At 42.3% G+C, this 23397-nt stretch overlaps 1 protein-coding gene across 6 annotated transcripts in view; it reads left to right on the forward strand.

Annotated features, from left to right (window-relative positions):
• Positions 1-22833, forward strand: part of LOC143295440 (zinc finger protein GLIS3-like) — a 122230-nt gene extending 99397 nt beyond the window's left edge. For all 6 annotated transcript variants that reach the window (XM_076607135.1, XM_076607136.1, XM_076607137.1 and 3 more), the window contains exons 4-10: positions 1329-1490; positions 1957-2064; positions 4715-4877; positions 12157-12301; positions 13232-13362; positions 14636-14809; positions 15523-22833. In XM_076607135.1, coding sequence (XP_076463250.1) covers positions 1329-1490; positions 1957-2064; positions 4715-4877; positions 12157-12301; positions 13232-13362; positions 14636-14809; positions 15523-15656 — 1017 coding nt within the window. In that variant the 3' untranslated portion in view covers positions 15657-22833. The remainder of the gene's footprint in view (positions 1-1328; positions 1491-1956; positions 2065-4714; positions 4878-12156; positions 12302-13231; positions 13363-14635; positions 14810-15522) is intronic.
• The last annotated feature ends 564 nt before the right edge of the window (positions 22834-23397 follow it).

The raw sequence follows: 23397 nt of genomic DNA on the forward strand, positions 1-23397 counted from the left end.
AAGCTTCTCTTCTGACCAGTGTGGGAACCCTGTGATTTAATGGGGGTGGCTGTTTCAATGGTATGCAGAAAGATAATAGGTTTTAGGGGAGGAAGAATGTGTGGTGTTTGAAGTCGGTCGGGGTAAAACATGCTTTCTCTCGTAGTCTGTTACTCTGGTTAGCCCATCTGATAATCCTCTGTGTTTAAAATTGGAATGGCGACACACATCGTGCCAGAATGATACCACAGTGCCCAGACCTTGAAAAAAGAAAATAGAAAGAAAGAAAGAGATAAGTCAAATACAAAAAGACAAGCATAATAACTATGCATTTAATTATGTTAGATTATATCTTTCATTTTGTCTGTCTTTGTCTCTCTCTCTGTATCTGTCTGTCTCTCTTACTTCATCTGCAGGTTTGAAACTGAAAGGTCACTGTTACAAAAGAAGAAAAAAGAAAAACAACAACAACCCCCAAACCAAAAAAAGAACAACAGACAACTCTGTCATTTTTGTATCATCATTAGTACACTTAATATATAATTCCTGGTTTCAGTTTGAGAAATATGATTAGGAATTTCATGACTCGAACCACTAAGTTTGCACATTACGATTTCTGTTTTAATCTCAGAATTACAGAGAGGCATTTTTGTCATTGTAATCATTATTTATGTTCCTGCTACCAAATTTGTATATTATGATATTTTCTTAAGATAATATACAAATTTTGGTAGCAAGAGCTCAGTTTCAGAACTGCAAAAAGGCATTTTCAAGACTGGAGAATTGGAGAATCATGACAAGGAATTTCATCCCTATTCTAGCCATTGAGTTTGCCAGTTATGATCACAGTGTTAATCATTGAATTGCATTAAAGCATTTGTCATGATCATTATCTTCACTATTGAATTTATCTACATTATATTATGATTTGTGTTTCAGTTTAGGAACTGCAGCAAGGCATTTTCAAGGCTTAAGAATTTGATAATCGGGACAAGGAATTTTATCACCTTTTTAGCCATTTAGTTTTCACATTAAGATTACTGTTTTTTATCGTAGAATTGCAGCAAGGCATATTTCTCATTGCCACCACCATATCTCCACTGTTGAATGTTTGTACTTTATGTTATAATTTGTACACAGCCTTGGGGGGCTAGCTGGCCTTTGGGGACCATCCAGACATCAACTGTCCTGGGGCCCTCTTGTCTGAGAGAGTGGGGATGTAACTCGGGCACCACACTCTCCACTTTTATCAAATTCTGGACCAGATAGTTGGGACAGCAGTTGCCTCCTCAGCTGTTCTGGTGGTAATAAGTCAGACACGACTATCATGCATTTGATTTGTGTTTCAGTTTGAGAACTGCAACAAGGCGTTTTCGAGGTTGGAGAACCTGAAGATCCATTTGCGCTCCCACACGGGGGAACGTCCATACCTGTGCCAACATGACGGCTGTAACAAGTCCTTCTCCAACTCCTCCGACAGAGCCAAGCATCAGCGCACTCATCAGGACACGGTGTGTGTGTGTGTGTGTGTGTGTGTGTGTGTGTGTGTGTGTGTGTGTGTTCATGGATGGGGAAGAGAAGACATGATCATGTAGTTTTAAGTATTGTGTTATGGTGTTAAGTGTTGTGATATTAGTGTTATGTATTGTGATATTGTGAGACTGCATCATTGAAGCATTGTGATGTGTGATATGTATGTCGAGTATAATGCTGTGAGTGTGTGTATATGAGTTACTGTGCAGGGTTATGCCAGTAAATTGTCATTTTAGTGTTTGAATTTCTTATTTTACATGTCAGTTTTTACATTGTACACCTGTAAGCACCATGATTTGATTTTACATTGTACAGTGCAGTTGAGCTTGTTCTACATAGAAAGGCAGTATATGAATTGAATTAGCAATAGTAGCAGCAACAGTAGTTATTGCTGTAGCAGTAAGCAGTGTTGGCATGACAGTGGTGCTGACTGTGTGAGTGCAGAAGCCGTATGCCTGCAGTGTGGCCGGCTGCAACAAGCGCTACACAGACCCCAGCTCTCTGCGCAAACACTTCAAGAATCACAGCCGTGAGCAGCAGCAGAAGAAGCGGGTTAGTACAGATACATTCTTTTTGACACTAGCATACTCCCGAAATCGGTGTATGGCTGTCTATATGGCGGGGTAAAAATGGTCATACACGTAGAAGCCCACTCATGTACATACAAGAGAACGTGGGAGTTGCAGCCCACAAACGAAGAAGACACTAGCATTCTTTTTTTTTTCTTTTTTCTTTTTTTGTTTGCATTGCTGCGTTTTTTCATCAAGCGCTTCTTTCAAAACACCTCAAACACTAAATGATTTTCCCCACCGCTACCCCCCACCCCACTCATTCCCATGACGTCATGCACTCAACATCCCCTGAAGAGTACATGGCACCCTTTTGGAGTTGTTTTGAAATTGGTTTCTCTGCGTGAGTTTACTACAAACCTTTCCCTGAAGGGAACAGTAGAATGTTCATTCCTGACGCAGGTGTTGTGCGCTTTTATTTTTTTCAGAGGTTTGTGAACTCGCCAAGACCTGTGTAGAGGGGTTTAAAATGTCTTTAACCCTTTAGCCTTTTTGAACAGGTGGTGCCTTCACATAGATTTTGTTTTGATCAATACTTGGACCCATTTTGATTCCTTTTTTTTTTTTTTTTTTTACATGCAAATTTATATGCATGTAAGGGCATTGAAACTGAACAGCAGGAGAAAAACGGGACATGTCACTTTTATGCCTCCATTATTAGGGCCCGGAAGGGGATATTGGATTCAGCCAATACTTAGACACATTTTAATTTCTTTTCTTTTTTTTTTTTTTTTGATAACATGTATATGATTATACATATACAAATATAATGGCATTGAAATTTAAGAGCACGAGCAAAGCAGAACTTGTCAGTTTTATGCCTCTGTGACTGGGGCCTAGAAGGGACACAGCAAGGAGGTGTGTAAAGCTCCCGTAAAGCTCCTGCGTACGCACAGTGGCATGTTTTATTAGCTCTTGCCGAAGGTGGTATTGATCGGTTATTAGCGGGCCATTGATGATTTTGCATGTTATCGATTTCAATCAGCTGTGCTTTGGGTATTGCACCGTCGTGCGTCACGCTGGCAAAAGAGCGTGTGCCACACCTTGGTATGTGTTAGCAATATGCATGGTTTTTCTTTTCTCTCTCTCTTACACTGTTTCTGTTTCTTTCTGTGTCTGTCTCTTTCTGTCCGTCTGTTTCTTTCTCACTTTGTTCCTCTCTTACCTTTTTCTCTTTCTCTCTTTGCAGATGTAGTGTATCTGTGTGTGTGTGTGTGTGTGTGTTGTGTTGTGTGTGTGTGTGTGTGTGTGTGTGTGTGTGTGTGTGTGTGCAATGTACTTGTGTGTGTGTGTGTGTGTGTGTATGCAATGTACTTTGTGTGTGTGTGTGTGTGTGTGTGTGCAATGTACTTGTGTGTGTGTGTGTGTGTGTGTGTGTGTGTGTGTGTGTGTGTGTGTGTGTGTGTGTGTGTGGTTTTGTCTCTTTATGACTCACTTTCTCTGTGATAATCTCATTCTCACTTTGTCCCTTTATGTTTTCCTCTTTCTGTCTCTCTCAGTCACACACACACACACACACACACACACACACACACACACACACACACACACTGATGCAATGAACACATGCATGTGCAATGATGAATAAATGCATGCATACACACACACACAATGTCACAGTATGGCATAAATTAGAACTTATGTGTGTGTGTGTGTGTGTGTGTGTGTGTGTGTGTGTGTGTGTGTGGTTTTGTCTCTTTATGACTCACTTTCTCTGTGATAATCTCATTCTCCCTTTATCCCTTTATGTTTTCCTCTTTCTCTCTCTCTCAGTGACACACACACACACACACACACACACACACACACACACACACACACACACTCATGCACATGAACACATGCATGTGCAATGATGCATAAATGCATGCACACACACACACACACACACACACACACACACACACACACACACACACACACACACACTCATGCACATGAACACATGCATGTGCAATGATGCATAAATGCATGCGCGCACACACACACACACACACACACACACACACAATGTCACAGTTTGGCATAAATTAGAACTTATGTATGTGTGTGTCCTTGTGTGCTTGTTACTTAACTTGTATTGTTTGTCTCAGAGTCTGTGCATGCATGCTTGGATTTGTGTGTGTGGCTGGTTGTCCAAGTTCACTGTCATGTTTTGAGAAAGCAAAAGTATTTGTATTTATGTATTCTTTAATTTACCTGTAATGTTGAAATATTTCATATTTTTTTGTATAGATACATTCCTGGTCTTACCTTAATTTTGGATAAATTTAAGCATTATGTCAATAAAAATTCCACATATGTTTTTCACAGAAACAGGAACTAAGAAGAACTTATTGCTCAGCTATCTATGTGTGTTTTTTTGTGTTGTGTTGTGTGTGTGTGCATGTGCGTGTGTGTTGTTTACGTGTTGTGTGTGTATATGTTGTGTGTATGTGTTGTGTGAGTGTTTTTGTTTGTTTGTGTGCATGAGTGTTGTTTTTGTGCTGTGTGTGTACATGTTGTGTGTGCAAGTTGAGTGTGTTTGTATGTAATGTGCATGTGTTGTGTGTGCATGTTGTATCTGTAAGTGTTAAGCGTACATGTTGTGTGTGTGTGTGCATGACGTGATGTGATGTGTTTGTGTGTCACAGCTGAAGAAGGATGGTGAACTGTCGATGGGTGGGGACATCCTGAACGAGTGCCTGACCATCCACCAGCTGCGCCCTGAGGGGTCGCCCATGGACCACACAGACAGTGGCCTGGGGCGCTCACCCCACGGCTCTGTGCCCGGAACCTCCTCTGACATGTACCCCAGTAAGTGGAGGGGAGGTTTGGGTTGGTGTGTTGGGGCTTTGCATATGGGTGGGTGTGTAGGGGGTGGAGGGGGTGTTGTGTTGTGGTGGGAGGGTGGTATGTGTGTGTGGGAGTGGTGGGGCAGGGGGGTTGTGGTGTGGGGTGTGTGGTATGTGTGTGTGATGTGTGAGGGGATGGGGTGTGTGTGTTTGTGTGTGTGAATGAGTGTGGGGATGTTTTGTGTCTAGTGTGTGTGGGTTTACGTGTGGGTGTTGTGCATGTGTGTGTGTGTGTGTGTGTGTGTGTGTGTGTGAGGAGTGAGTTAGTGTTTGTGTGTGGGTGTGGGTGGGTGAGGGTGGGTGTGGGTGTGTGGGTGATGTATATGAGTGTGTGTTTGCGTGCGCGCGCGCTCGTGTGTGTGTGTGTGAAAGTCTGTCAGATTGAATAAACAACAACAGTTTTTGTTTAAAACATCAAGCCATTCACAAAAGATACAAAAAACAAGAGTGTTATCCAGACACAATGGTCAGTGACCACGGGCATGAAAATAGTTCAACATTTCAGCAGCAAAACTGTAACCTCTGTTTGTAAAACTAATAAACAATTATAAATATTGATATTTGATACTATTAAAGAGAATAACGATGTGCCTGAAGTGATGTGTCCAGAAGCTCTTAAAACTGCATAAACTGTTAACAGATAGATATCATTGTATTTTTCACACTTTCATTTCAGCTTATGCTGTAATTACCTTCTCTCCTGGCCCCACTTTTTCACCTTTCTGCACAAGACAAGCCATTACTGGGAGACCAGGTTATGATGCTTGTAGAGGAATTTATTGGGATTATGGGATTCACAGATTTACAGAGGTGTGATACAGGCATATGCATATGCACAAGTATATGCATATATATATATGCGTGTGTGTGTATGTGTGTGTGTGTGTATCTGTGTGTGTGTGTGTGTGTGTGTGTGTGTGTGTGTGTGTGTGTGTGAATGAATATGTAGTTTTACAGTGTTGATGGACATGTGATATTGCACACAAAAAAGAAGAAGAAGAAAAAAAAACCAGTTAAAAGGAGTACAAACAGTGCGAATGAAGCAAGAAGAATTTCTTCTTCCTCTCTTTACTCTGAAGAGTCAGAGGGATGCCAAAGAGAAGAATAGTTCTTGGCCTGATTCCTCCAGGTCTGTCAGTTGTGTGTTAAAACATGGGTCTCTGCAATGGTTTTCCCATACATTCAGCAATATTGTCAGTCCATCATTTTTTCTGTCAGAAAAGAAAAGAAGACGGGATTTTTAACAGCAACAAACAAACAAACAAACAAACAAAAACACAACAGAGCATGCATTGCATGTATTCAGAACATTCCCCAGTCAGTACTGCCCGTCCCAACAGCAAGTGTGTGGGTGAAGTTAAGGGGAACAGGAGGTTGGTATGGATGAGGGAGGTGGGGGGATGCAAGGGGACAGAAAGTAGAGTGTTGGGGGGTGGGGGTGGGGGGGGAGCATTGTTTGCTGTAATGAGAAAAAGGGATCAGTGTCAACTGTCGAGCTGTTGTGTGGCAAGGGTGGTAATTCCAGTGACCTGGATATTGCAGTGTAGAATCATAGATCACTGTCATCTATTTCAATCACAGCTTGCCATGCAGTCTGGTTTTCTATTTTTTTAAAAATCTATCATATTATATTAAACCTTGTGGGACACTATATATTTTGTAAGAGACATTCCGGTGATTTTAGTTGTTGTTATTTTTCATTTCTTAAATGCACATAAAAGGTAAAGAACATCAGAGCAGTTTTTATTTTTGTTTTGTTTTTTGTTGTTGTTTTTTGAATGACAAAAAATTGGGAGTGGGAGGGAACAATGTTGATGTCTTGAAAACAGAAACTGTCAACAACAGTAACATTATCAGTGTTAGATTAACGAGGCTCCATAAATGTAAAGATAATTGTTGAAATATGCAAGAGGAAACCGCTGATGTCTCACTAAGTAAAGAGAAGCAGCAACAGCAGCAGCATTAAAAACAACAGTAACAACAAAAAGAATGAAAAAAAATATTTGCACAAGTAACACTGGTGACAGAATTGTTGTGGGTTTTTTTTAAATTTCAAATGAAACAAGAGAGGCAAGGCCTTCAAGACTCACTTGTGATAAATTTAGTCCCCTAGCATTAATTACAGAGTAATTTCCCTTCTTTACTATCTGCACCAAACGTTTGCAAAATAAATAAAAATTCCATGCTTAGCAAAAGAAGTTCCTGTTTAAACAAAAAATGATAACAATGACTCCTCTTGTTGTTGTGTCAGAATAAGAGGTCAAAGTGCCAAGTTTAGAGAATACAAAAAATATAAATATAACAGTAAATGCAGTTTGCATATAATTAGGCTTCTTTTTTTATTTTTTTGTGCCCATCCCAGAGGTGCAATATTGTTTTAAACAAGATGACTGGAAAGAACTGAATTTTTCCTATTTTTATGCCAAATTTAGTGTCAACTGACAAAGTATTTGCAGAGAAAATGTCAGTGTTAAAGTTTACCACGGACACACACACACACAGACACACGGACACACACACACACACACACACACACACACAGACAACCGAACACCGGGTTAAAACATAGACTCACTTTGTTTACACAAGTGAGTCAAAAACTGGATGTACTCTGTTGAATTACACAGCCTGTTGAGATCTCCTGTATGTCAGGTATGTAACACAGTTCCCATCACCTCAAGCCTTATCTGTACACAAGAACCATGTTTCAATAAATCCAGTGATCCAGAATCAGGCTTTGGACTTCTGATCCAATGTTCACCAGTGATCAGCGTTGAATGGCCCCTTTCAGTGTTTCATCCTGGGGAAAAGCTTTTTGCTCCTGTTTTCCTCACTCCACCCAGGTGAATGGGTGCCTGGCTTAAGTCTGGGAAGGTTAAAGTGGTATAAGGAGTGCTGAGCCCTAGAACAGTGGATATGAATGTACTGCCTCAATGGCCATAAAAGTATGGAAGTATGTTTATGTGTGTGTGTGTGTGTGTGTGTGTGTGTGTGTGTGTGTGTTTTAACCCAGCCACCCCACCCCCTTGTCTTGACTGATGGGGAAAAAACAAGTGAAAGTAGAGAGAGGTGTTTTAAGTCATAAATCAATATCCAAAACAATCAGCCAAAAAACTGAGAAAAAGTTCTGGAGAAAAAGCACTCCAGACCAAAGTGTGTGAACTTTCAGCCTTCCAGAGTTATTTTCCTTCTTTTGATATATTTGATGTATTTTCTTCTTAGGTAGATTTGTAATGCTGTATTCTGTGTGCGTGGAATGTGTGTATGTATGAATGTGTGTGTTAAAAGGGGGGTAGAGTAGTGGTGGGGGTAGGGGTTGAGTAGGGGTAGGTGTAGAAGGTGAAGAGGTAGAGTAGGATAACAGGCAGAGGATAGGTGCACAATCCACTCTCTCCTCGTACCACAGCAGGGTCTTTTAGAAAGATGAATTGAGGTGTTTATTTCTCTAACTTAACAGCACACAGCCCCCATGGTACTGTCTTGACCGTCCGGCTCTCCTGGCCTGCTTCAAGGAAGGAAAAGAAAGAAATCCCACTTGCCTATTCATTTTATCCTCTTCACAAGCTGGCGCCGTATGCAAACTATCTTCCGACCCAGAACGCTTCCAATTGGCTGAAGTTAACAGACCAATCTGCCAAGTACACTACCAGGCCCTCTCACACTGGTTGTGGAGGAAACTAACCAATCTGGAACCAGCAGTGCTAGACTTTACACTTTTGATGCTTTCCCACGGAACCCACACTGACAAGGAGAAGGGGAGGGGGGGGGGGGGTGATGAAAAGAGGAAGGGAAGGAGGAAGAAAGATCGCCCAGCCCTGATTCTGTTCTAAACAGCTCATGATAAACACACCACACCATGTGGTGACCATTGAGGCAGATGCCATCCTGCCAGAGATCGACATGGGGGGGGGTAAGGAGGGGGGGTGGGGGGGAGGGGGGGGACGGGGTTGAGGGTGATGGGAGTGGAAGGGAAAAGGGCAGGGGGGTGTATAGGAAGAGAATGGTAAGAGGAGATACCATCTTTACTTAGTATTTCTTGATAACTTACTCCCTCTGTACTTGGCCAAGGGAAGGGGGGGAAAGGGAGAGAGGGTATGGGGAGGGGTGTTGGTGGGGATAGATGCCATGGAAGTGGGGTGGGGGGGAGAAGAGTAGGGAGGTAGGAAGGAGGGGTCCATCAGTGCACAGTGTGTCTGAGAAAATCCCATGCTTCCACCATAGGCGCCTGACACACTATAACATCCACCCCTTGCTTTTGAAAGCAATGTCCTCATTGCTGCAGATCGCATACCAATCAATTGCTTCATGCAAATGGTGAGACAAATTCTCCAGCGAAGAGTATTAGCAAAACATTAATACATAGGATCTTACAGGAATCCCTGTCGTCATACATTATCTGATGTATGTCACCCTTACATATTACAAATAAATGCAGAACATTGTCAGCAACAAAAAAGCAGTACCTAAAAACCTTCAAACAAGAAAGGCCAGTATAAAAATTGTAACTTCAATAGACTGAATAACCATAAAACATGAAAATCAGCATTAAACGTCCAGCTAAAACACCACCCTGTACGCAAAATACCAAATCCACTAGCAGGCTACAGCAGCAATTCTACTCACTGACAGGTGGTTCACATTAGTCTTGTACGTAACACTACATTTTGGGAGTATTGACCCTGTCAGTCTCCCATCCCAGTTCCTATCCATTTGAGCCGACATTCTAGCACCTTTTGAGCCACAAGTCATGTGCATTTCAGGCTTCAGATGAAACCTGGTGCTAGTCTCACACAAACCAGTGCACACTGATTTGCGTGATGGTCTGGGAGTCTTGACTGCAGCTTGGCAGTCTACGCCATTCTCCCTCTTCCAACATTGACCATGAATCCCTGGATCAGGTGGCATGGGTAGCAGCACCCATTCATCCCGGCATGGATCATCACCATTGCAGTCACCTACTGAATGGCTCTTCATCAGTTTATCTGAAATCCTTTCTTCTACTTTGTGATCCTGCCCCTTGAGACCATTGTGGAAGTCTCTGTGTATTTCATTGTGGGAAACCTTGCTCTTTACTTTGGGGAAATCCTTACCCTTGTGGTTTGGGGAAATCCTATTCCCCACTGCTGACTGGATTTTTCCTTTCCCGACTTTCTTCTTTTTCTTTTTGCCCACAGCCCTGTTCTTAACTAAAACATCATCTCTCTGACCAACTAGACCTGACACTAGCCCCTGCATGGACCTGACTTTTCCCTCTAACAGCAACAGTTTGTCCCCCAGTCTGTTCCCTGGCCTGTTGCTGTTGTTGGTCCTCTTCCAGCTCTCTCTGCAGCCTCAGGGCTTCATCTCTTGCCTGGATGAAGGTGGTTTGAGGCTCTTGCCTCACTACCTGGCGCAGCTCCCTTTTCAACAAGGCGTTCCGGAGGCCACTGATGAAGTGGTCCCTCAACATGTCAGCGGTGAGGGCCCCAGTCGTCTTCATCTGGATGGTTCTCTCCATGCTGCGCAGAGCATGAGAGTAGTCCATGATGGACTCCTCCGGCTGCTGTACCCTGCTGAAAAGTATGGACAGTAGTGTGGTGACACGCCGTCCATCACCGAACACCCCCAGCAGAATGCCGGTCACCTTCTCTGGGGTGTTGGTGTCCTCCAGGTCCCGCAGCATCAGCTCCCTGCGTGCGGTTCCCTGCAGATGGCTGTAGATGAAGTATGCAGCCATCTCGTCTCTCATGGGGTATGCGGCCAGGACCCTCTCCGCCTCAGTGACGAAGTCCTCAGCCGACGTCTCGCCTGGCTCACCAGTGAACACTGGTAGTGTGGGTGCCGCACACCACTGCATGGGTGACTGCTGTGCTGTGGTAGTAGACATGGTCATCCTTGGGCTGGGTTGGGCTGTGCTGGGCTGCGTTGGGCTGTGTGCTGCTAAAGATAAGAGACACCTCACCTGCTGATCCTGTCGGCGACGCCAAGTTGTTAAAAGGGGGGTAGAGTAGTGGTGGGGGTAGGGGTTGAGTAGGGGTAGGTGTAGAAGGTGAAGAGGTAGAGTAGGATAACAGGCAGAGGATAGGTGCACAATCCACTCTCTCCTCGTACCACAGCAGGGTCTTTTAGAAAGATGAATTGAGGTGTTTATTTCTCTAACTTAACAGCACACAGCCCCCATGGTACTGTCTTGACCGTCCGGCTCTCCTGGCCTGCTTCAAGGAAGGAAAAGAAAGAAACCCCACTTGCCTATTCATTTTATCCTCTTCACAAGCTGGCACCGCATGCAAACTATCTTCTGACCCAGAACGCTTCCAATTGGCTGAAGTTAACAGACCAATCTGCCAAGTACACTACCAGGCCCTCTCACACTGGTTGTGGAGGAAACTAACCAATCTGGAACCAGCAGTGCTAGACTTTACACTTTTGATGCTTTCCCACGGAACCCACACTGACAAGGAGAAGGGGAGGGGGGGGGGGTGATGAAAAGAGGAAGGGAAGGAGGAAGAAAGATCGCCCAGCCCTGATTCTGTTCTAAACAGCTCATGATAAACACACCACACCATGTGGTGACCATTGAGGCAGATGCCATCCTGCCAGAGATCGACATGGGGGGGGTAAGGAGGGGGGGTGGGGGGGAGGGGGGGACGGGGTTGAGGGTGATGGGAGTGGAAGGGAAAAGGGCAGGGGAGTGTATAGGAAGAGAATGGTCAGAGGAGATACCATCTTTACTTAGTATTTCTTGATAACTTACTCCCTCTGTACTTGGCCAAGGGAAGGGGGGGAAAGGGAGAGAGGGTATGGGGAGGGGTGTTGGTGGGGATAGATGCCATGGAAGTGGGGTGGGGGGGAGAAGAGTAGGGAGGTAGGAAGGAGGGGTCCATCAGTGCACAGTGTGTCTGAGAAAATCCCATGCTTCCACCATAGGCGCCTGACACACTATAACATGTGTATGTATGGATGGATGGATGGATAGATGCATGCATGTATGCATGTATGTATGTATATATGCATGTATGTATTGTATGTACGTGAGTTGAGAACTGAGTGTGTTTCGTATGTGTGTGTGTGTGGATTGTAAAGCACTTTGTGCAATGAGGAAAGTGCCAATAAAAGTCCAGTTATTATTATCATCATTGATGATGTCATCAGTGACATAACTAAGGATGTACCTATTATATGCTAAGGTGCAGTCAAGGGGGTTTGATGAAATAATCCAACACAACGCTGTCTTATGATGCCCATGTTGACCCGGTCCACAGGCATCAGTTTCTCCAGCACCCACTCCAGTCGCTGTGGCACAGCCACAGGGGGGAGCACTCTGAGCGCCCAGCCGTCCCCGGCCAGCATGCAGGGCTCACCCATGAACACCTCCATGCTGGGCATGGTGGAGGAGAGCAGTGAGAGGTAGGAAGTGGGGGTGGGTTGGGGGTGTGGGGGGGGAGAAGGGTCGTGATCATCGTCATCATCATCATCAACACCATGGGTTGTGTGACCTTTGACAGGCGCAATAGCCAAGTGGTTAAAGCGTTGGACTTTCAGTCTACGAGTCCTGGGTTCGAATCTCGGTAACCGTGCCTGGTGGGTAAAGGGTGGAGATTTTTCTGATCTCCCAGGTCAACATATGTGCAGGCCTGCTTGTGCCTGAACCCCCTTTGTGTGTATACACAAACAGAAGATCAAATACACACGTTAAAGATCCTGTAATCCATGTCAGTGTTCGGTGGGTACGTATATAAATAAATCACTGCATCTTGTCACTGCGCCTTGCATCAGGTTGATGACAGTCAGCTATTGAGAAGAAGAGGAAGAAAGAATCATGAACATTGACCCCATGACTGCTGAGCGTTTGTGAAATGAGATCAGCGAGGCTTGAAATGTAACAAGTGCACTTTGTATACTTTTAAGTGTTGTACCTAGTTTTGCTGAACACAAAGTAAGGCAGTCTTTAGAGAAAGAAGTCCAGCTAGTGACTAACATCTTGATCTGAAAGTTCAGTCTCATCTCAGAGAGGTGACAGCCCTTCAGTGACAAGCATGCCTATCAGCAGCAAGCAGTCAAGGAGTTAATGCAGCGTATATGTCTTGTCTAAGTGTGCACAGAGCACTTCACAAAAGCACTTCATGTCTCTCTTTGTCAGACCACACACACACACACACACACAAACACACACACACACACACACACAAACACACACACACACACACACATATATATACACATACTCACACACACAGAGATAATTTCTCACTGTATGTGAACACCCTGTCAGCAGTAAAGTGGAAGTTCCCCAGTGAAAGTTGATATGTTTGTACCTGTATCTGGGTTCTGTTCCAGCATGGACCACAGCTTTCCAGGAGCACAGAACATGCTCAGCCCACGACCCCTCCCTCCCATCAAGCGTCCCATGCCGGGAGTGCAAGGGGCATACGGTCAGCCTGGGTATCCTTATGGGCAGCACTTGCACAGTCAGTATACTGCCACTGTATTTATGGGTAGTCTGGTTAATATGTGAATCCAGTAGATAATAGGGAGGGTTTCCAGGCCTGCTTTTGTGGTGGACCTTTCGTTGTTTGCAGAACGAGAAGTAGGTCATATGATGTCATGGGCAGCCCACCACCATTACTAGCTTTTGTGAGTTTGCACTTCCTTTGTCTGGACCACTTTTTGGCAGAGCTTATAAATGGGTCAGTTTGAATATGTAATGCCAAAGTAAACATAGAAGACTAAAGCATATAATGGGTATGATTATAAAGCCAAGTATGTCTTGTAAATTTGCAAAAATAGTCACCGAAATTGTTCAAAATCCTTTTGTCAGGACAGCAATTTCCATGAAATAAAAGCCTTTTGGTGACCTGGAAAAAAGAGGAAATGGAGATGAACATGCGCACAAGGTTCTCGCTAAAAATAACCAGGGAACCTCCATGAAAATCAGATGAAAGTGGGTCTGCAAACCCTCCCTAATTCTCCTTTCTTCTTCTTCTTCTTCTTCTTCATCTTCTTCTTCCTCCTCATGTTTGTCATTGCGTTCTCCTCCTCTTCCTCCTCCTCCTCCTCCTTCTTCCTCTTCTCCCTAAATTCTGTGAAGAATCATTGGTGTGCTGCAGATTCTTCCAGGTCTGTTGGTTGTGCCATAAGTTTCTGCAAATGGTTTTTCTGTCCATTCTGCAGATAATGAAAGTGCTTCAAACATGCTGCTGACAGTTAAGTTGTGAAAGTAGCTGCAACTGTGTTGGTCAGTGTTGAAAGATTGTGACAAGTTTTCCCTGGTGTACCAGTAAGAGATGCTGGTTGTTTGCTTTCTTCACTTTAGCTTCTTCTTTTTTTCTTCCAAACACAAGATAATGCAAAATGTGAATTTGTATTTGAACACATGCCTGTATGCACTCACACACACACACACACACACACACACACATGCCCCCCCCCCCCCCCCCTGCATCCCCCCCTCCCTCCACACACACACACTTGCACACATGCATGTAAGTACATACACAGATAAATCTTCACACACACACACACGCACACGCACACGTACACGCACGCACGCACGCGCACACACACACACACACACACACACACACACACACCTGCACACATGCATGTAAGTACATACACAGATAAATCTTCACACTCACACACACACACACACACACACACATAAAAGAAAAACCAGTTAACAACAACAAAAAAGGCCTCACACTGAGTGAATGTTGTGAGCATGCTCATGGCTTGTTACAGGTGAGATGATGGCAGGGTACACACCCTCCCAGCCTCGTCAGGCCTTCGTGGGGGCATCATCGTTTACTGGGGCCAACAGCTGTCGTATGGCCAACCACCTCTACACCTCTGACCCTCAGCTTCTGCAGGAACAGCTCATGACCACTGGGGCCCAGGGCTCCTACCCTCAGCAAGGTACATGCTTTAGGTCTTACTTTTTTTTGTTTTTTTGGTTTTGTTTTTGTTTTTTGTTGGTGCCCCTACAATTTGTGGAGTGTTTGGTTTCTGTATTTCTGTGATGATGAATAATGATGGTGGTGATGAAGATAACTGAAATGGGGGTTTCATTTAGATTTTGGGGTTGATGGAAATGGTGCTATCGGAGTCTATTTTTAGGTTTGGAGCGGCTTGACAAGGCTTTTCTCTCATGATATGTCCTGGTTTCAACACCTGAGCTGTTAGTCATGAAATCTGAGCATCTCTCAGAATGTATCCCGGTCTCAGCCAGGGTGAGAGATACAGACACCTGCTGTCAGGAAATTTGAGCAACACTCACAAAGACACATCCGTGAAGTGTTTGACTCTCAGTTGTGTGATTCAAGTCTTTCCCATTTCAGCTCATAGCACACTCAGCTCAGGCAAGGAGCTGGCTGTGAGCTGAAAACAGTCACTTCTGTTGGGGATCAGACCCACATCCTCAGAGTTGACAGTCCATGATGTTAACCACTTTGCCATGGTGGCTTGTAGATGTTTTTTTCCTTCACCTTATTTTGCTGTAAGCCTCATTGTTTGCTTTGTTTTTACATGACCAAAAGACAACTTTCTGGTGATAATAAGAATGTCTCACATGATATATTGTGTCTCACTTTGCCCCGTTTCATTACATCGTACTCTGTGTCTGACCTCAGGGTTTGACCCCAACATGGCCCCGCCCATGGAGACTATCCAGGGTTCGGCGCCAGAACAGCAGTACCTGCAGCTGACGGCAGTGAACCGCTGTAACAGCCGACTGTCTGCCGTCTATGCTGACGGCTCCACATGAGGGGGGAACACATCTGATGAAGCATGGATGATTCTTTCCATTGTGCCCAGCAGTGTCATTGTGTTTGGGCATCGCTGATGCCTGGAGATGGTGAGGAGACAGAGGTCCTGTGGCTTTGATCAATGACTAACAATATACATTTACTTTGAAGAGCTAAACTAAAGACCAGTGACTAAGGTCAGCTGTTAACAATGTATGATTTCTTTGGGACGCTAAACAGAAACCCAGTGACTTAGATCAACAGTTAATGATTTACGGTTACTTTGGGAAGTCAAACAGAAGACCAGTGACTTAGATCTATTCCTAACAATGTACTTTTACATAGGGAAGCTAAACAGAAAATGGTAACTCAGGTCATCAGCTGCTAACATTGTACGATTATTTTAGTAAGCTAAACAGAAGACCAGTGTCTTAGACCAGTGGCTAACAATGTACAATTACTTTGGGATACTGAACAGATGACCAGTGACGAAGATCAATGGCTTACAGTGTAGATAACTTTGGGAAGCTAAACAGATAACCAGTGACTTAGATCAATGGCGAGCAGTGTACAATATACAAATACTTTGAAGTACAAGAAGGGGAGGACAGCTTGAAGAAGAACAGTGTTTTGTTAGAAGAAAAGAAACGACGGAATTTGTTGTGGGTATCTGGTCTGTGAAAAACAGCTTATATATTGAAAAAGGGATTCCTTAACTTAGAGATTACAAGGAGAAACATTTACATGCACACATCACACACACACACATGTGCATGCACGCATCCAACCACATACATATGCAAGCACATACAAAGAAGCTCATACTTATTTTGTATGTGCAAGCAATTTGCCACAAGTATGAAAGACAGTTGAAAGCTGTGCAGATTTCAGAATGAGTGTTGAACCATCAGGTCAGACCACACACATCAAGTTTCAAGCAGACTTTGAAGGTTCATGAAAAGTCAGGTGAAAGCTGTGTTTGAACTTGTGAAAAGTAAAAGTTTGACATAGTCCTCCACCATTGAGAATCAACAGCAAAACAGCAGCGGGGATGTTTTTGGTGGGAAGTCACAGGTTTTCATTGTCCATTGTTTCTCTTCATCTCTGAGCACTGCCCCCGCACCCCCCCCCACCCCCACCCCCCCACCCTCCTTCACTTACATTCAGTGAAGTTCAGGGGGACTGCCACTGTGTCTTTGGTCATCTCCCACTGACTGGAAAAGCCGTGACATTGTTGTGTGTGGCTATGGGAAACAGAAGGTGGGGAAAAACAGTGTCCAGCTTCCTCCCCCCACCCTTCCCCTCCCCATGTCACCACCCACCCACCCCTTCCCCTTGCCAGTTTACTAGTAGATGTTTGTGATCTGGACTGTTTAGTAAAAGGATATAGAAATTCTGTGGAAGGTTTGTGAATTTAGAATTTTAAAAACATTTATAACATTGCACCTTGTAAGTGGAAATACGGACTGACTTGCAATATCTAGTGCCTAGCACTGTACACTTTGTTGATTTCTTATCTGTATCGTGTACACTCAAAATACTTTTTTTTTTTAACTTCCACCAGGTTAAAAAGAAATGCTTGTCAGTACACAATACAGTCTGTATTATCAAACACTGAACACACATGTTTTGTGTTTTGTATCAGAACACATTAAGTGTTATTCTGAGGACACAGTGACTTCTGGCCAGAGGAATTCCAATCAGCAGACCTGGAGTTACCTTTATACTGTGACTGTGATGTGTGTTGTACAATTCTTCAGTTTTTACGCATTTTCCATTCACTTTTCAAGGACGAGCCAAGTTGTTTACTGTGCCGTGATGAGTGGAAAACAAGGCAGAAACTGTCATTTTGGAATTCATTTTTTATTCTGTCTTGTTTACTTTGAAGTGTGTGTTGTGTGAGAAAACGTTGAACATGTGTGTGTACAGATCAAGATGCACTGTATAAACAGCCTGTATGTGAGTGATGATTTGTTATGTAAATGACATTTGACATGGCAGTGTGTGATTCCATAGAGAAGGGATTTTCTTCCTTTCTTCAGGATCTGTGTGGTTTTCAAACTGTTCATGAATCATTCTTCAGCAAGTACATTAATTACAGGATAAGTTAGTTCATGTATAGTCTGAATTCTGTTATGTTGTTTCTTTTCTTTTCTTTTTACAAAAATAAACTAGCTATTTTCTGTTGCTCTTCCAATAGTGCTACCTTTCATATGGAATGGAATCATGGTGATACAACAGTGAAAGTATACCCCATTCAGATGAGATGATATACCAAGGTCCCTTGTGCAGCATGCACTTAGCTCACACAAAAGAACCCACGGCAACAAAAGGGTTGCTCCTGGCAAAATTCTATAGAAAAATCCACTTCGATAGGAAAAACAAATAAAGCTGCACACAGGAAAAAATGCAAAAAAATGGGTGGCGCTGTAGTGTAACAACACACTCTCCCTGGGGAGAGCAACCCGAATTTCACACAGAGAAATCTGTTGTGATAAAAAAGAGAGAGAGAGAGAGAAATGCAATAATCAGGTTATGAAGTTTGTGTGACATTTACTTCAAAATATACTGAATAAAGAACACAAAAGTACAATATTCATACAGTGGCTTGCACTTATGCAGTCCTGCAGAATAAAAGGGAATTGACAGAGAATTCGACGGGCGCCATAGCCGAATGGTTAAAGCGTTAGACTTTCGATCTGAGGGTCCTGGGTTCGAATCACGGTGACGGCGCCTGGTGGGTAAAGGGTGGAGATTTTTACGATCTCCCAGGTCAACATATGTGCAGACCTGCCAGTGCCTGAACCCCCTTCGTGTGTATATGCAAGCATAAGAACAAATACGCATCCTGTAATTCATGTCAGCGTTCGGTGGGTTATGGAAACAAGAACATACCCAGCATGCACACCCCCGAAACCGGAGTATGGCTGCCTACATGGCGGGGTAAAAACAGTCATACATGTAAAAAGCCCACTCGCGTATATACGAGTGAACGTGGGAGTTGAAGCCCACGAACGCAGAAGAAGAAGAAGAAGAAGACAGAGAATTCCCCTTTGAAATAATCTGACGTTTTTTTTGGTTTTTTGGTCAACAAGATTGATACTGTTTCGTTAAATTTACTGGAAGGAAGCAAATAGTAATGTAAGAAAGGCAAATTTAAGTCTGACTTATTGAATCTATATATTCTTCTTAAAGATTTCTCCCATTTATTTCCCCTCCTCTTTCTTTTTCTGTATATATAAAAATGTTGAAAAGTTTATATGTGTTTACTTTGGCAGAAAACAAAACAAAAAATAAAGGTGAGTGGAGAATGGCTATTTTGGGGAGGGGCGTTGATCAGAAAGCTGGGATAAAATCAGCAATAGTCGTGCCATAGAGTGGGGGGAGGGTGCTTCCTCCACTGTGCAGATGTTATTCCTAATGCAGACTCACCCGTTTCTTTTAGAGTCCCATTCGTTTGTTGCATTGAAAGCAGTATTGAATGAAGCATTGCCATGGTTTGTCGATATACACCTTTGCTAGCTGTGATTTGTTGATGATTATTGTTGTTGTTGTTGTTGTTTTTAAGATGATGGGCATCTATGAGGGATGATTACATTTATGTATTCGTGTGCATGACTACAGACATTGTTTATAAGCAATGAAAATGTTCATGCTGTGTTGCAATGTGGTTGTTTTAAATGTGGTATGTACATCTATTGTTTATAAGCATTGGAAATATTCATACCACGTTGTTATGTGTTTGTTTTAAATGTGGCATGTACATTTATTGTTTATAAGCAATGAAAATGTTCATGCTGTGTTGCTATGTGGTTGTTTTAAATGTGGTATGTACATCTATTGTTTATAAGCATTGGAAATATTCATACCATGTTGTTATGTGTTTGTTTTAAATGTGGCATGTACATTTATTGTTTATAAGCATTGAAAATGTCCCTACTGTGTTGTGCTGTTGTTTTAAATGTGGTATGCACATTTACTGTTTAAAAGCATTGAGAATGTTCATACTATGTTGTTTTGTGGTTGTTTTTAATGTGGTATGTATGTTTATTGTTTATAAACATTGAAAAATATTCATACTGTGTTGTTATGTGGTTGTTTTAAATGTGGTTTTTAGATTTGATAATGTAAACAATAGTGTGTAGGAGTACTGAGGTTAAGGCTTTGTTTCACATGAATGAATGTGACTTGTGCTGTGTGGTTGATGTAGAGAGTATGAGTGTGATGTGTTTAACTGTGTATTGGGGCAAATGTGGATTTCACATGCAGCAGGTTTATGATATTTGGAGGTTCGTGATATCAAGCAGTTTTCACCCTCCACTGTCTCTGTCTGCCTGTCTCTCTCTTTCACATTAGCTTTCTCTCTCCCTCCCCCCACACCCCCCGCTCTCTCTCTCTGTCTCTCTCTCATAAATCATTCCAAAGACCAGATATTGCCATTAGGGGATAGGAGTTTCAGAAAGGAATTTTTTTCCTCCAAAAAAATTACGTTTAATTTTGATATCTACTTACTGTGACCCATCTAAGGGAGGTCACTTGCCGAAGCTACTTTTCCTTTCGTCCACTGTAGCGGAGCAGTTGCACAGGACAGGGAATCAGACCCTCACCAGACTGCTCTAATGGGTCAGGGTATAGTATGTGTAGTCAAACTACTGTTTCGGACCTGTGTGGTTAGTGACAGATACATACCCTGCTGTCCATGGGTATAAGGGAAAAAAGTCAGACCTGTGTTTTAAATAATTGAACTACAACTTTTGACAGCCAGACACACATAAAGGCGATTGATTTGTGACAAAAGGCAATCATGCGTTGATTGTGAATAGCTGGTGTACATTTGACAGACATCGAGACACCATGGGTAAAAAAAAAAAAATCAGTGAAGGAGAAAAGTTGAAAATGGAATGAAAGTTTGGAGAAGAAAATGAACCTTTAGAGACAGGAATGAAATGGAGACACAAAACTGTCCATTGTACGTTCAAATTTCTATTTACAATGAATACAAATGGACAGATTAAGAAATATAAATAATTTTACACATGATCGGTAATGTGCAGTGGTTTTTTTTGCCCATCACCAGTAATGAGCAAAGTGGTTTGCACATTATCGGTAATGGGCAAAAGTTTGCTTGATGATGAGCAAGCATACAACATTGTGCACTACTGGTAGTCAGCATACAGTGAGCAAGAGATGAAATATACACATAGTAATCATGGCAATTATGAATGACAAACATTATTTAGGTATACAGACATGTTTATTAATGAGTGAATCAATTTCTATATAAAACTAGACTTGCTCAACCAAGCAATCCACCATTCCGTCCACAGAAACTTTCCTATTTCTGTAGAGGAGTAATAATTAAAGCAACCTCTGTCTCTCTTACTTGTGCTGTGTAAATGCTCTTTACCTCAGTGGTCTATGTTACTTTGGGTAGTTTTCCTCCGTCCATAATTTTGATATATTACCAAAGAGAAAATGTTTGTAATTTTTAGAATTTTATTGGTGCACTGAATATTTACCTTCAGAATATTGAAAACATTTTTAAAAAAACTTTTTTTCAGCATCTTGTAAGCATTTATTTGCATTTTGTAAGCATTTTAAGGGGGAGGTGAAAAATGGTTTAAAGACAGGAGCTAAAACCTGTGTCGTTTACATTTGCAGTTTGATAGAAAAGAAAAGATAAAGTTTGTATAAGTAAGCCAGTATATATCACATTACTCAGGTGGGGAAATTTTTCTTTGTTTTTGTTTCCATGGTTTATTAGTTTGTGATCATGTGCCCATATAGAAATAAAAGCTTACTGCATTTAGTGCATACCATGCCATTACTTATATAATCATCTCCTTTTGCACTTTTACACAAATCTGCCATAGGTGTACTACATTCAGTGCATGTCATGCCATCATGTCTATACATATATTACAATTTTACAGAGCATTTGTCTGAGAGCTTATGTAAATGTGTGATGTGCTTGCAGAGAACTCACCTGAGAGAACTGACCTGCTAACTCTTATGGCCCAGTCCCCTCTCTGCATTTCTCTGTCATTTAGGGCATCAGATTTTTACCAGGACATGCTTTTCACACTTCATTGTTTTGGAAAAACAAAAGGAACACAAGTGTTGTATTTGTGTGTGTGTGTGTGTGTGTGTGTGTGTGTGTGTGTGTTGCACTGTGACACAGCATTCTACAGGACAGTTTGGAAAGGATTAGCTGCCTAAAAGTGACCATTAAAAGGCAGTCAGCCATTTTCAAATCACGTTGTTTCCAGTCTCTCAGTTTTATGATATATAGTAAGTCATCTTTAAATCTCAGTTTCATGTATGCGTGAGTACTTATACGCGTGTGAATCTGTGTGTGTGTGTTTTACGAATATATTTGTGTGTGTTTACATGCATATGTGTGTTGTTGTTGTATTTGTGTGTGTGTGTGTGTGTGTGTGTGTGAAGAAAGAGATGCCATTGAGCTTTTATTTGCTGCACTATTGTTTTCCATGCTTGTACAGTGCCCAACCCCCCAACAGAGTTGCCATTGACTTAAGTATTGTTTAGCATTCCCATTGCTTTGTTTTATGTGAACGTGCATTAAAGCAGGTATTACATGTATTCAGAGACTGGCTGGTTTATTTGTTGACACTTGTGGTGTTGTCCTGGACCTTTTGGGTGTTCATGATTGTAATGGCAGCTTTATCAACTAGTTTTTGTCGGTTGGTTTTTCTTTTTAACATACTGACATTGACATCCAAGCACAGACATGTGAGAATCAGTGTGAACACATGTACTTTTCCCAATGGATAAAAGTAGTCATATGAAAGTCAAGTACTACCATTCATATATGTATTTTCAATCTTGTTTATCTACTTACTCGCTTTCAAATGTACTTTATTAAGCTTTTGTTTCTTTGGGAGCATGCACTCTGTCTTTAATCTTAGTGTGTATGCACATGCAGAGATGGTTTGATTGTGTTTTGTATATGGTGTTTGTAGAATATTTAAGTAGGTCAAATACACACAGAGAGGGTACTGGGCAGTGCATTGGATCAAAGAGGGTATTGGGATATATGGTTATTGTGAATTCCCTTCAGTAACGTAATTACTGATCATGGAACAGCACACAATATTGGTTATTTTCACTGCGGTCAAGACACTTACCTTGAAATCAGTGCCACTTAGTGCAAAATACAACAACAAAAAACAAAAACCAAAAAAACCAGCACACTGGCCATATCTGCTCTGAAATATTGCATTGATATTTCTCCTGAAGCCAGAATGACAGTAAGATCTGTACTCGTTCTTATGATCCCTGTTGCATTCACATCATTCCTCCACATCGCCCCATTGATCTGATATGTGAATATTTGATCACACATGACATCAGATTGTGTCAAGAGGAAACTGTCCCGACTGCAAGCATCCTTAGGCTGGACATGTAACACACACACAGTGTTCTGACTTCAGTGGTGTGGGTAATCAATCAGTTGGTATATCAGGGACTACGGAGAGTCGTTAGCAAGGGGAATAAGGCTGGTTCCATTTATAGAAATCAACAGTGGGGATACTTGGTGTGAAGAAGTTATTTTTCAAGTATAATTTCAGTTACCAGTCTACTAACTCTATCAAAATTACTATTTTCAAATATCAGTCTGCTGCCCTATCAGAATTGAGACAACTAATTAGAAACTGGGATAGTGTATATGGCGTATCTTTGTGTGTATTCTAGTAAATTTAGAAGCAGACAGATCATTTGTTGTATTGTGTATGCTGT

Source organism: Babylonia areolata, chromosome 20 (genome assembly GCF_041734735.1).
Source record: "Babylonia areolata isolate BAREFJ2019XMU chromosome 20, ASM4173473v1, whole genome shotgun sequence".
NCBI lineage: Eukaryota > Metazoa > Mollusca > Gastropoda > Neogastropoda > Buccinidae > Babylonia > Babylonia areolata.